Source organism: Panulirus ornatus, chromosome 4 (assembly GCF_036320965.1).
Source record: "Panulirus ornatus isolate Po-2019 chromosome 4, ASM3632096v1, whole genome shotgun sequence".
Taxonomy (NCBI): domain Eukaryota; kingdom Metazoa; phylum Arthropoda; class Malacostraca; order Decapoda; family Palinuridae; genus Panulirus; species Panulirus ornatus.
This window is the reverse complement of record NC_092227.1, coordinates 60,951,115-60,966,466: the sequence shown is the minus strand read 5'-3', so window position 1 is coordinate 60,966,466 and position 15,352 is coordinate 60,951,115. Positions and strand designations below refer to the sequence as shown.

General features: G+C 41.6%; 1 protein-coding gene across 1 annotated transcript in view; it reads right to left on the bottom strand.

Annotated features, from left to right (window-relative positions):
* LOC139764806 (uncharacterized) overlaps positions 1-15,352 on the bottom strand; it is a gene marked incomplete at its 3' end in the record, with an annotated part of 202,539 nt that overhangs the window by 173,255 nt on the left and 13,932 nt on the right. The window contains exons 3-4 of the mRNA XM_071691740.1: positions 5,534-5,644; positions 4,326-4,481 (exon numbers count right to left, since the gene is read on the bottom strand). Of these exons, the coding sequence (XP_071547841.1) occupies positions 4,326-4,481; positions 5,534-5,644 (267 nt within the window). The remainder of the gene's footprint in view (positions 1-4,325; positions 4,482-5,533; positions 5,645-15,352) is intronic.

Below are 15,352 nucleotides of genomic sequence, written 5' to 3'. Positions count from 1 at the left end.
CCAGATCCACTCCCACATATCTAAAACACTTCACTTCCTCCAGCCTTTCTCCATTCAAACTCACCTCCCAATTGACTTGACCCTCAACCCTACTGTACCTAATAACCTTGCTCTTATTCACATTTACTCTTAACTTTCTTCTTTCACACACTTTACCAAACTCAGTCACCAGCTTCTGCAGTTTCTCACATGAATCAGCCACCAGCGCTGTATCATCAGCGAACAACAACTGACTCACTTCCCAAGCTCTCTCATCCCCAACAGACTTCATACTTGCCCCTCTTTCCAAAACTCTTGCATTCACCTCCCTAACAACCCCATCCATAAACAAATTAAACAACCATGGAGACATCACACACCACTTCCGCAAACCTACATTCACTGAGAACCAATCACTTTCCTCTCTTCCTACATGAGTCATACATACATTAAATAACCTTACCAACCAGTCAACAATACAGTCACCCCCTTTTTTAAAAATTCCACTGCAATACCATCCAAACCCGCCGCCTTGCCAGCTTGCATCTTCCGCAAAGCTTTTACTACCTCTTCTCTGTTTACCAAATCATCCTCCCTAACCCTTTTACTTTGCACACCACCTCGACCAAAACACCCTATATCTGCCACTCTATCATCAAACATATTCAACAAACCTTCAAAATACCCACTCCATCTCCTTCTCACATCACCGCTACTTGTTATCACCTCCCCATTAACCCCCTTCACTGAAGTTCCCATTGATTCCCGTGTCTTATGCACTTTATTTACCTCCTTCCAAAACATCTTTCTATTCTCCCTAAAATTTAATGATACTCTCTCACCCCAACTCTCATTTGCCCTATTTTTCACCTCTTGCACCTTTCTCTTGACCTCCTGCCTCTTTCTTTTATACATCTCCCACTCATTTGCATTATTTCTCTTTCACTAATAATCTTACTTCTTCATTCCATCACTCACTACCCTTTCAAATCAACCCACCTCCCATGCCACAAGCATCTTTTGTGCAAGCCATAACTGCTTCTCTAAATACATCCCATTCCTCCTCCACTCCCCTTACCTCCTTTGTTCTCGCCTTTTTCCATTCTGTACTCAGTCTCTCCTGGTACTTCCTCACACAAGTCTCCTTCCCAAGCTCACGTACTCTCACCACTCTCTTCACCCCAACATTCTCTCTTCTTTTCTGAAAACCTCTACAAATCCTCACGTTCGCCTCCACAAGATAATGATCAGACATCCCTCCAGTTGCACCTCTCAGCACATTAACATTCAAAAGTCTCTCTTTCGCGCGCCTATCAATTAACACGTAATCTGATAACGCTCTCTGGCCATCTCTCTTACTTACATACGTATACTTATGTATCTCTCTCTTTTTAAACCAGGTATTCCCTATCACCAGTCCCTTTTCAGCACATAAATCTACAAGCTCTTCAACATTTCCATTTACAAACACTGAACACCCCATGTACACCAATTATTCCCTCAACTGCCACATTACTCACCTTTGCATTCAAATCACCCATCACTATAACCCGGTCTCGTGCATCAAAACTACTAACACACTCACTCAGCTGCTCCCAAAACACTTGCCTCTCATGATCTTTCTTCTCATGCCCAGGTGCAAATGCACCAACAATCACCCATCTCTCTCCATCCACTTTCAGTTTTACCCATATCAATCTAGAGTTTACTTTCTTACACTCTATCACATACTCCCACCATTCCTGTTTCAGGAGTAGTGCTACTCCTTCCCTTGCTCTTGTCCTCTCACTAACCCCTGACTTTACTCCCAAGACATTCCCAAACCACTCTTCCCCTTTACCCTTGAGCTTCATTTCAATCAGAGCCAAAACATCCAGGTTCCTTTCCTCAAACATACTACCGATCTCTCTTTTTTCTCATCTTGGTTACATCTATACACATTTAAACACCCCAATCTGAGCCTTTGCGGAGGATGAGCACTCCCCGCATGACTCCTTCTTATGTTTCCCCTTTTAGAAAGTTAAAATACAAGGAGGGGAGGGTTTCCAGCCCCCCGCTCCCATCCCCTTTAGTTGCCTTTTACGACACGTGAGGAATGTGTGGGAAGTATTCTTACTCCCCTATCCCCAGGGATATACCTCCTGAAATACAATTCCAGATGACACTGGAAAGGGGAAGAATGCAAAGAGTATGAAAAAGGATGCTATCATACAGATTTACAAGAAAGCAGACAGGGAACAGGCATCAAATTACAGACCTGTCTCAGACTAGTATGGTCTGTAAGGTTCAGGAAAAAAGGAAATGAATGATTTTCTACTAAAGTGAAATTACCTAAGCAAGAAAATGCATGGCTTTAGGGAGTCATGTTCAACAAACCTATAAATTTTTTCACTGTAAACCTCTCAACTCAAAGTTCTTTTGCTGGCTACTGAACTCCAACTGCCAATCAATGTTACCACAGATGTTGAGGTTTGTGTAGTTTCCTCAATTATATCTCCTCTTTATGTTTTGTCTCACCTGTGATCTTTTAATATCAACATCTACCACACAGTCAAGCTAAAGCATTACTGGACTGCTTTTTCAAATTGGTGTATCATATACAAAATTCTCAATATCAGTGCTACATATTGAGAATAAATCCAGCATGACGGCTTCTCAGTCCCTACCACCCTAGTATGCTCAATGACATGTTGATATAGGAAAGTTTCCGGTGTACATTCTAAAAAATGTCTATCATGAGAGCCCAAAACACCCCAGTGTATCTCTTTATATCTGAAATCCCCAGTTATCAATACAATGTCTTTCTGACTCAATGTTACCATGAGGATCCAAAGTCTCCCAGCCTATCATTTTATAATTGAAATCCTCCACTATCAGTATGTTGCCATCTCTTCAACAAAAAGAAGGGATGGACTGCTTGCATGAGGACAGCCAGAAGGCATTTGAAACTATATAGCATGGATGACTAATCAAGATGCTGGGTCAACAAGCAGGGACAAAGGGAAAACCTCAAAGGAAACATCTATGATCATCTCAGTGGAAGGGAAAAAAGGATGCACTTCAGAAGAGTCTTCCCTAAATGAGCGGTGACAAGCGGAGTGCCACACAGTTCTGTTTTAAGAACATTGCTGTTCCTGATCTACATAAATGACCTTCCACAGGGTATGGACTCTTACCTTGATGTGTTTGTAGAAGTTCCAAAGGTCAAGAAAGAAATGAAAAGTAGGCATGACTGAATCAACTTAGATAAGGACCTAAATATACTCTTAAGTTGGTAAAGTAATGAAAATGGAACACCGTGAAAGATGGTATCAACATGATTATCATTTAGCAGATGAAATGCTTCAGGATTCTTGGAAGAGAAAAACATGAGGGGTGCCCTGATCACAACCTTTAAATTTTCAAGAGAATGATACGGACAGTTCTTCAAGTGATGTTGGGATAGAGCAACTTGAAATCATGTAGGAAACTTGTTAAAACATATGTAAAGACATAACTTGAAATTAAGCAAAAAAACTTGTTAAAACATATGTAGAGAAGTACTTTCAGAGTATAAATGAAGTAAATGAAAGGAGTAAGATGACCAAGAATGCAATTAATGTAGACAGCATATATGAATTTTTTAAGAAACCAAATTTAAGAAGTTGTTCAAGTGCAGAACATTTTTAAGAGATGGGGGCCGCATGAGCATAAAATATGTTTAAGAGATGGGGCCCCATAGGTATAAAACTCTCTTTCTGTGCAGTAAAAATAGGTAATGACAAATGAATGTCAGAGGATGGAGGGAAAGATACTTTTAAGGTTCAGGGCCTAATCATTCAAGAGAGTGTGAAGAGTGAAGGGACCACAGTAGAATTAAGAGTAACATGGTATACAAAGGTCAATGTGCTGTCAATGGGTTGAACCAGGGCATATGAAGTAGCGGGGACAAACCATGGAAAGTTCTTTGGGACATGGTTATGGAAAGGAAGCTCTGGTCTCTATGCATAATAGTAACAGCTCTGGAGTTACTGTAAGAGAATGAGGCAATTTCTTTCTTCCAAGCACAACCTCACTAAATCTGGAAATAATGAACATGTCAGGGGAAAAAAAAGTGCCTAACTGTAACAGATGCCCAGCTAATTACCAGATGTTTTAAAACTAAACTAAGGCCAGTTCTAAAATCAATATACAATGGGAATCAGGATAGTATCATACAGTAATCTTCAAAATACAACCAAACAGTGACTGGCTATACATACATTAAATGTTGCAGAAAATGGGGTTATATATACATACAGGGCAATACTTTAAGTTTCACATTCAAGGCCTAGGGCATAAACTGAACTATGACAAGTACAACATACCTCCTGTTGTGTCAGTATTTTTACACCATCGCCATCTGGCTTGGTCCATGTAGTTTCTCTAGTGCGTGCATTGTAATAATATGATTTTCCTTCACCAGTCTTGGTTTCTACCCAGATCTCACCACTGAGGTCCAGCCCCCCCAATGGGTTTTGCTGCTGAAAGAAGAGTTGGCATTCTGAGAGAAGTGCTTAAAACAATGTGTAAAGAGAGAAAATATCTTTAAATTGCAACTTCATGTCAACAGCAAGCAATCTAACTTCAAATAAAATTCACTGGTACATTCTGGTACATCTCCCAGTCATCTGCACTACTTCCCTGCAAAAATCGTAAAAACTCCTCTCTCTTCTCTTTCACTAACAATCTTACCTCTTCATCCCACCACTCACTACCCTTTCTAATCTGCCCACCTCCCACCTTTCTCATGCCACATTCATCTTTTGCACAAGCCTTCACTGCTTTCCTAATTACATCCCATTCCTCACCACTCACCTTACGTCATTTGCTCTCATCTTTATCCATTCTGCACTCAATCTCTCCTGGTACTTCCTCACACAAGTCTCCTTTTCAAGCTCACTTACTCTCACCACTCTCTTGTCCCCAACATTCTCTCTTTTCTGAAACCATTTACAAATCTTCACCTTCGCCTCCACAAGATAATGATCAAACATCCCTCCGCTGCCCCTTTCAGCACATTAACATCCAAAAGTCTCTCTTTTAGATGCCTATCAATTAACACATGATCCAATAGCCCCCCTCTCCTACTCACATATGTATACTTATGTATAAGAAAGAAACAAAAGCTGTTTTAATATAGTTTTAATTCTGAAATGCTACACATCATCAGTACACAGAAATCATATCTACTATTTTTTCCTTTTACCATTCCGACCTTCATTTATCAAAGGTTGCTTAAAATAAACCTAAGTATGAAAAGCTTACTGTGCATGAAATTTCCATATAATCAAGCAATAATCATGAAAAAAAAAACTAAACACTTGAAGTATTCTAGGGTACTTTGGAAAGGAGCAAAAACTCCTACCAAATGCTGTATGACGAAAGTACTGTCTACTATACAGTTTTCCACATCAAAATAGGTGATGTCAACAATCCACTTCCCATAATTCAAGATTGCTACATCTATAATCTACCTTCCTCCACCAATAAACATTAAACAAAAATCATAATAACTTGAAAGAACTTAACTTACATTCTGGTTGGGTTGTTGGTTAGGTGGGCCACCGGGTCCAGGTGGTCCCATTGGTCCCCATGGTCCTGGTGGTCCCATGGGCCCCATTGGACCCATTGGTCCCATTGGGGGCTGTAAGAAAAAATTTTATTAAGAAATGATGAAGCTACATAAATATAGTTTTCTTACTGTGGTGAAAACAAAGGCAGTTGACAAATCTAAATGTCATCGAAACCTGTAATGACACACTTGAGCTTCTTCAGGGATCTTTGATCTATTCAGAAATACCAGTGAACGACACTCAAATTCCGAAACAAGTAAGAATACCATATACAATAAAACCTATGCTATCCATAATTCAAGACATCCAAAATCCAAAACAGCATATGTTTTTCAATTTTGGTCAGCAATCCCCAATAATCTGAAAAAAATGAGAAAATTTAAAAAGATAATAAAAATATTTCACATCATAAGCACACCATGCCAAAACAGTGTACTCACCACTGATTGTTTACCATCTTTTGCATGCTTTCAGGCATGGTGTAGGGTGCTGGTCTTGCACATATGTGTATTCTGTGCATTCTAGATTACTATAGTGGACAACAGCCTATTTCAAGCATCAACAGTAACTGATGGACAGGTACTCAAAGTCCTCTATGTTTTTCATGAAGTGCAAGAAAACTGTTTTAAGCCTTGAGGACAGAGTTGAGCAAGAGGCTCGATAAGGGTATGCTCAAGGCGGCAGCTTACTTGCTTACATTTATCAATATTTCTTTTTTTTTTTTTTTTTTTTTTTTTTTTTTTTATACTTTGTCGCTGTCTCCCGCGTTTGCGAGGTAGCGCAAGGAAACAGACGAAAGAAATGGCCCAACCCCCCCCATACACATGTACATACACACGTCCACACACGGAAATATACATACCTACACAGCTTTCCATGGTTTACCCCGGACGCTTCACATGCCTTGATTCAATCCACTGACAGCACGTCAACCCCGGTATACCACATCGCTCCAATTCACTCTATTCCTTGCCCTCCTTTCACCCTCCTGCATGTTCAGGCCCCGATCACACAAAATCCTTTTCACTCCATCTTTCCACCTCCAATTTGGTCTCCCTCTTCTCCTCGTTCCCTCCACCTCCGACACATATATCCTCTTGGTCAATCTTTCCTCACTCATTCTCTCCATGTGCCCAAACCATTTCAAAACACCCTCTTCTGCTCTCTCAACCACGCTCTTTTTATTTCCACACATCTCTCTTACCCTTACGTTACTTACTCGATCAAACCACCTCACACCACACTTTACCAAACTCCGTCACCAGCTTCTGCAGTTTCTCACATGAATCCGCCACCAGCGCTGTATCATCAGCGTACAACAACTGACTCACTTCCCAAGCTCTCTCATCCCCAACAGACTTCATACTTGCCCCTCTTTCCAAGACTCTTGCATTTACCTCCCTAACAACCCCATCCATAAACAAATTAAACAACCATGGAGACATCACACACCCCTGCCGCAAACCTACATTCACTGAGAACCAATCACTTTCCTCTCTTCCTACACGTACACATGCCTTACATCCTCGATAAAAACTTTTCACTGCTTCTAACAACTTTCCTCCCACACCATATATTCTTAACACCTTCCACAGAGCATCTCTATCAACTCTATCATATGCCTTCTCCAGATCCATAAATGCTACATACAAATCCATTTGCTTTTCTAAGTATTTCTCACATACATTCTTCAAAGCAAACACCTGATCCACACATCCTCTACCACTTCTGAAACCACACTGCTCTTCCCCAATCTGATGCTCTGTACATGCCTTCACTCTCTCAATCAATACCCTCCCATATAATTTACCAGGAATACTCAACAAACTTATACCTCTGTAATTTGAGCACTCACTCTTTTCCCCTTTGCCTTTGTACAATGGCACTATGCACGCATTCCGCCAATCCTCAGGCACCTCACCATGAGTCATACATACATTAAATAACCTTACCAACCAGTCAACAATACAGTCACCCCCTTTTTTAATAAATTCCACTGCAATACCATCCAAACCTGCTGCCTTGCCGGCTTTCATCTTCCGCAAAGCTTTTACTACCTCTTCTCTGTTTACCAAATCATTTTCCCTAACCCTCTCACTTTGCACACCACCTCGACCCAAACACCCTATATCTGCCACTCTGTCATCAGACACATTCAACAAACCTTCAAAATACTCATTCCATCTCCTTCTCACCTCACCACTACTTGTTTTCACCTCCCCATTTACGCCCTTCACTGAAGTTCCCATTTGCTCCCTTGTCTTACGCACCCTATTTACCTCCTTCCAGAACATCTTTTTATTCTCCCTAAAATTTACTGATAGTCTCTCACCCCAACTCTCATTTGCCCTTTTTTTCACCTCTTGCACCTTTCTCTTGACCTCCTGTCTCTTTCTTTTATACTTCTCCCACTCAATTGCATTTTTTCCCTGCAAAAATCGTCCAAATGCCTCTCTCTTCTCTTTCACTAATACTCTTACTTCTTCATCCCACCACTCACTACCCTTTCTAAACAGCCCACCTCCCACTCTTCTTCTTTGTAAAGTACTTAAAAACAATTTAAAGTATTACAGATTCTTAGTAATCTACTATATAAACGAAAAAGTTTGTAATCTGAAATGGCACATCTATGAAGCACTTCAGATAACAGAGGTATGGAGGCTAGTAACAAGCCTGTTTGTGCATGATACTGTGTCAACTGCTGAGTATGAAGACGAGTAGCAGAAGATTGTGTGTTTTATAATGTGTCCAAGCAAAGGTGACTGAATGTATTAGTAGTCAGAAGGTAGAGGCCAATGCAAACACTGCAAGAGTTGCCCTCTGCCACTGACCAGTTAAGGGTGAGGCACCAAAGGCTAAGGAATGGCACTGGAGTTCATTACTCATGGAGACTCTTAGTATGGCCATCTCCCTGAGGGAGTACCAGGATGGAACAGGCCCCAGAGATACAGATAGATAAAGTTTACTATACTACATGGCACAGCTAGTCAGATTTTTGTAACATTCTGAAAGCCAGAATAAAAGTGAAACAATCCAAACTAGCCAATCTAAATGAAAGTCAACAATAATCTGAATGGATTCAAACTGTATCTAGGGTGTAAGACAGCTAAAACACAAAGTAATGCAATATTACATACTTTCAACTGCTATGGAACATTAAAAATCATCAAAATCTTGGATTACTTTAACCACTGTATGGTGTTCTGTGAAGTCTCTTTGTGCTGAGCTTTACCGACAGTGATGGAAATTAAATGTAGAGGCAAATAACTTAAATTCTGGTAACCCCTGACTTGCAAAGGCTTAAAATGGGCATCACAAATCTGTCACAGACATTATAAGGGGAATATGTGTACTTATATGTATGAAAGCTGGAAGTGGAAGAATGGAGTGAAATTTTTTTTGAGCAACTAGGGCCTGAATATGCACAAGGGAAAGACATGGTATACTTGGGTCGACATGCCATCAATGTGTCAATGGAGTGAACAAGGGGATGTCAAATATCCGGGGTATACAATGGAAATGTCTGTGGGCCTGGATATGGATAGGGAGCAGTGGTTTCGATACATTACACATTAAAGCTAAAGAATGAGTGTGACCGGATGTGTCCTTTCTTTGTCTGTTTCCTGGTGCAAACTTGCTGATGCAGTGTGACAACGCTGTTTCCCGTGGAGCGGTTTGGTGCCAGGGATGGATGAAGGGGAGCAAGCATGAATATGTACATGTGTATATCTGAAGGAATAGTAGTTCCAACAATATCATATGGCTGCAAAGCATGGGCCACCCTACCCCACAGGAAACATCACCGCCACCCCGTGTCAGGGGGGCAGCACCAGGAAAACAGACAAAAAAGGCCATATTCATTCACATGGTCTCTACCTGTCGTGTAATGCACCAAAACCACAAGTCCCTAACCACATCCAGACTTTATAGACCTTTCTATGACATACTCTAGATGACTCACATGCCTTGATTCAGTCAATTAACAGCACATGGATTCCAGTATACCACATCACTCCAATTCACACTATTCCTTGCACTCCTCTCACCCTCCTGTATGTTCAGGCCCCAATCATTCAAAATCTTATCACTCCATCCTTCCACCACCAATTTGGTCTCCCACTTCTCCTTGTTCCCTCCACCTATGACACATATATCCTCTTTGTCAACCTTTCCTCACTCATTCTCTCCATATGTCCAAACCATTTCAATACACCCTCTTCTGCTCTCTCAAAAACACTCTCAAAAACACTCTTTATATTACCACACTTCTCTTACCCTTTCATTACTTACCTAATCAAACCACTTCATACCACACATTGTTAAACACTTCATTTCAAACACATCCACCCTCATCTGTACAACCCAATCTATAGCCCATTCCTCACAACCACATAATATTGTTGAAACTACTATGCTTTCAAGCATACCCAAACATCCTTCATCGATCCCAGAACCTTTGCCTCCTACCCCACCCTGAGACTCACTTTCGCTTCCATGGTTCCATTCACTGCCTTATATCCTTGGTTAAAACTTTTCATTGCTTCTAGCAACTTATCTCCCAAACCATATTCTCTTAAGACCTTCCACAAAGCATCTCTATCAACCATATCATATGCCTTCTAGTCGCGTCTCTTCCTTGTATACCGACTGATTGTCCTACCTCCCTTGTATCTCCCCTGATGCTTTGGTCATTACATGAAAGTGCACTTGGGAACTTATCTGTACACTTTCTAACACTCTATCACATACTCCCATCACTCCTGTTTCAGGAGTAGTGCTACTCCTTCCTTTGCTCTTGTCTTCTCACCAACCCCTGACCTTACTCCCCAATCTGAGCTGTCAAGGAGGATGAGCACTCCCAGCGTGACTCTTCTGTTTCCCCTTTTAGAAAGTTAAAATACAAGGAGGGGAGGGTTCCTAGCCCCCACTCCCGTCCCCTTTAGTCACTTTCTACGACACGCCAGGAATGCGTCGGAAGTATTCTTTCTCCCCTATGCTGATAAATCCACTGGAAAATGAAAACTGATAAGTTCCCAAGTGCACTTTCGTTTAATGATCACAACATCAGGGGAGACAGAAAGGAGGTAGAAGAATCAGTTTATGTGCAAGGATGAGACACAGCTAGGATGCAACTGGCATCTCCCCTTGTGATGTGATCATTACACATAAGTACACTTGGGAACTTATCAGGTTTCATTTTCCTGTGGATTTATTAGGATTTGCGAGATCACATGCACTTTGTAATTTCCTGGAGAGAGAGAGAGAGAGAGAGAGAGAGAGAGAGAGAGAGAGAGAGAGAGAGAGATTGTGTATGTGTTGGAACTACTATGCCTTCAAACATACCCATTTTTGCTCTCCGAGGTAATGTTTTCTTTTTATACACATTCTCCATCTCTCATAGAACCTTCATCCTCTACCCCACCCCCACCCTATGATTCACTTCTGCTTCCATGATTCCATTTGCTGCTAAGTCCAATCCCAGATATCTAAAACTTTTCACTTCCCCCGATTTTTCTCCACTGTAATTTACATCCCAACTGATTTGTCCGTCAACCCTACTGAACCTGATAACCTTGCTCTTATTCACATTTACTCTCAACCTTCTCCTCTCATACTTTTCCAAACTCAGTCACCTACTTCTGCACTTTTTCACTTGAATAAGCCACCAGCACTGTATCATCGGTGAAGAACAACTGACTTACTTCCCAGGCCCTCTATCCCCAACAGACTGCATAGTGGCCCCCCATCTCCAAAACTCTTGCATTTACCTACATAACCATCCCATCTATAAAGAAATTAATCAACCATGGGAACATCAAACACGCTAGCCGCAGACCAGCCTTCACTCTGAACCAATCACTTTCCTCTCTTCCTACTAGTACAAATGCATTACACCCTTGATAAAACTTTTCCCTGCTTCTAGCAGTCATCAACTTCAGCAGTTTTTCACTTGAATAAGCCACCAGCGCGGTATCATCGGCGAAGAACAACTGACTCGCTTCCCAGGCCCTTTATCCCCAACAGACTGCATAGTGGCCCCCCATCTCCAAAACTCTTGCATTTACCTACCTAACCATCCCATTCATAAAGAAATTAATCAACCATGGAGACATCACACACCCTTGCCGCAGACCAACCTTCACTCTGAACCAATCACTTTCCTCTCCTACCAGTACACATGCATTACACCCTTAATATAAACTTTTCCCTGCTTCTAGCATCCCCCCCCCCACCCAACCATGTACTCTTAATCCTTCCATACAGCATTTCTATCAGTCCTATCATATGCCTTCTCCAGATCCATCTGTTTTTCTAAGTATTTCTCACACACATTCTTCAAAGCAAACACCTGATCCACACATCCTCTACCACTTCTGAAACCACACTGTTCCTCCCCAATCTGATGCTTTGTACATGCCTTCACTCTCTCACTGAATACCTTCCCATACAATTTTCGAGGAATGGTCAACAAACTTATGCCTCTGTAGTTTGAACACTCACCTTTAATATCATTATGATATACATGCATTACTACCTCTTCTAGTTTGAACACTCACCTTTAATATCATTATGATATACATGCATTACTACCTCTTCTATGTTTACTAAATCATTCTCCCTAACCCTCTCACTTTGCACACCACCTCGACCAAAACACCCTATATCTGCCACTCTATCATCAAACACATTCAACAAACCTTCAAAATACTCACTCCATCTTGTCACATCACCACTACTTGTTATCACCTCCCCATTAGCCCCCTTCACTGATGCTCCCATTTGTTCCCTTGTCTTAAACACTTTATTTACCTCCTTCCAAAACATCTTTTTATTCTCCCTAAAATTTAATGATACTCTCTCACCCCAACTCTTCATTTGCCCTCTTTTTCACCTCTTGCACCTTTCTCTTGACCTCCTGCCTCTTTCTTTTATACATCTCCCACTCATTTGCATTATTTCCCTGCAAAAATCGTCCAAATGCCTCTCTATTCTCTTTAACTAATAATCTTACTTCATCACACCACTCACTACCCTTTCTAATCTGCCCACCTCCCACGCTTCTCATGCCACAAGCATCTTTTGCACAAGCCATCATTGCTTCCCTAAATACATTCCATTCCTCCCCCACTCCACTTACCTCCTTTGTTCTCACCTTTTTCCATTCTGTACTCAGTCTCTCCTGGTACTTCCTCACACAATCTCATTCCCAAGCTCACTTACTCTCACCACTCTCTTCACCCAAACGTTCTTCTTTTCTGAAAACCTCTACAAATCTTCACCTTCGCCTCAACAAGATAATGATCAAATATCCCTCCTGTTGCACCTCTCAGCACATTAACATCCAAAAGTCTCTCCTTCACGCGCCTATCAATTAACACATAATCCAATAACGCACTCTGGACATCTCTTCTACTAACATACGTATACTTATGTATATCTCTCTTTTTAAACCAGGTATTCCCAATAAATATAAAAATTATCCCTGGGGATAGGGGAGAAAGAATGCTTGCCACGTTTTCCTTGCGTATCGTAAATGGCGACTAAAAGTGGAGGCAGCAGGGGGCTGGAAATCCTTCCCTCTCGTTTTTTTTTTAATTTTCCACAATGCTTGGGCCATTCTTCGTCTGTTTCCTTGTGCTTCCTCACAAGTGCAGGAAACAGCGATTAAGTATAATCATAATTAATTATATTAATTATATTTATCGCTGTCTCCTGCGTCAGCGAGGTAGCGCAAGGAAACAGACAAAAGAATGGCCCAACCCACCTACATACACATGTATATACATACAAGTATACACACACAAATATACATACCTATACATCTCAACGTATACATATATATATACACACAGACATATACATATATACACATGTACATAATTCATACTTTTTTTTTTTTTATACTTTGTCGCTGTCTCACGCGTTTGCGAGGTAGCGCAAGGAAACAGACGAAAGAAATGGCCCAACCCCCCCCCATACACATGTACATACACACGTCCACACACGCAAATATACATACCTACACAGCTTTCCATGGTTTACCCCAGACGCTTCACATGCCCCGGCTCAATCCACTGACAGCACATCAACCCCTGTATACCACATCGCTCCAATTCACTCTATTCCTTGCCCTCCTTTCACCCTCCTGCATGTTCAGGCCCCGATCACACAAAATCTTTTTCACTCCATCTTTCCACCTCCAATTTGGTCTCCCTCTTCTCCTCGTTCCCTCCACCTCCGACACATATATCCTCTTGGTCAATCTTTCCTCACTCATTCTCTCCATGTGCCCAAACCATTTCAAAACACCCTCTTCTGCTCTCTCAACCACGCTCTTTTTATTTCCACACATCTCTCTTACCCTTACGTTACTTACTCGATCAAACCACCTCACACCACACATTTTCCTCAAACATCTCATTTCCAGCACGTCCATCCTCCTGCGCACAACTCTATCCATAGCCCACGCCTCGCAACCATACAACATTGTTGGAACCACTATTCCTTCAAACATACCCATTTTTGCTTTCCGAGATAATGTTCTCGACTTCCACACATTTTTCAAGGCCCCCAGAATTTTCGCCCCCTCCCCCACCCTATGATCCACTTCCGCTTCCATGGTTCCATCCGCTGACAGACCCACTCCCAGATATCTAAAACACTTCACTTCCTCCAGTTTTTCTCCATTCAAACTCACCTCCCAATTGACTTGACCCTCAACCCTACTGTACCTAATAACCTTGCTCTTATTCACATTTACTCTTAACTTTCTTCTTCCACACACTTTACCAAACTCAGTCACCAGCTTCTGCAGTTTCTCACATGAATCAGCCACCAGCGCTGTATCATCAGCGAACAACAACTGACTCACTTCCCAAGCTCTCTCATCCCCAACAGACTTCATACTTGCCCCTCTTTCCAGGACTCTTGCATTTACCTCCCTAACAACCCCATCCATAAACAAATTAAACAGCGATGGAGACATCACACACCCCTGCCGCAAACCTACATTCACTGAGAACCAATCACTTTCCTCTCTTCCTACACGTACACATGCCTTACATCCTCGATAAAAACTTTTCACTGCTTCTAACAACTTGCCTCCCACACCATATATTCTTAATACCTTCCACAGAGCATCTCTATCAACTCTATCATATGCCTTCTCCAGATCCATAAATGCTACATACAAATCCATTTGCTTTTCTAAGTATTTCTCACATACATTCTTCAAAGCAAACACCTGATCCACACATCCTCTACCACTTCTGAAACCGCACTGCTCTTCCCCAATCTGATGCTCTGTACATGCCTTCACCCTCTCAATCAATACCCTCCCATATAATTTACCAGGAATACTCAACAAACTTATACCTCTGTAATTTGAGCACTCACTCTTATCCCCTTTGCCTTTGTACAATGGCACTATGCACGCATTCTGCCAATCCTCAGGCACCTCACCATGAGTCATACATACATTAAATAACCTTACCAACCAGTCAACAATACAGTCACCCCCTTTTTTAATAAATTCCACTGCAATACCATCCAAACCTGCTGCCTTGCCGGCTTTCATCTTCCGCAAAGCTTTTACTACCTCTTCTCTGTTTACCAAATCATTTTCCCTAACCCTCTCACTTTGCACACCACCTCGACCAAAACACCCTATATCTGCCACTCTGTCATCAGACACATTCAACAAACCTTCAAAATACTCATTCCATCTCCTTCTCACATCACCACTACTTGTTATCACCTCCCCATTTACGCCCTTCACT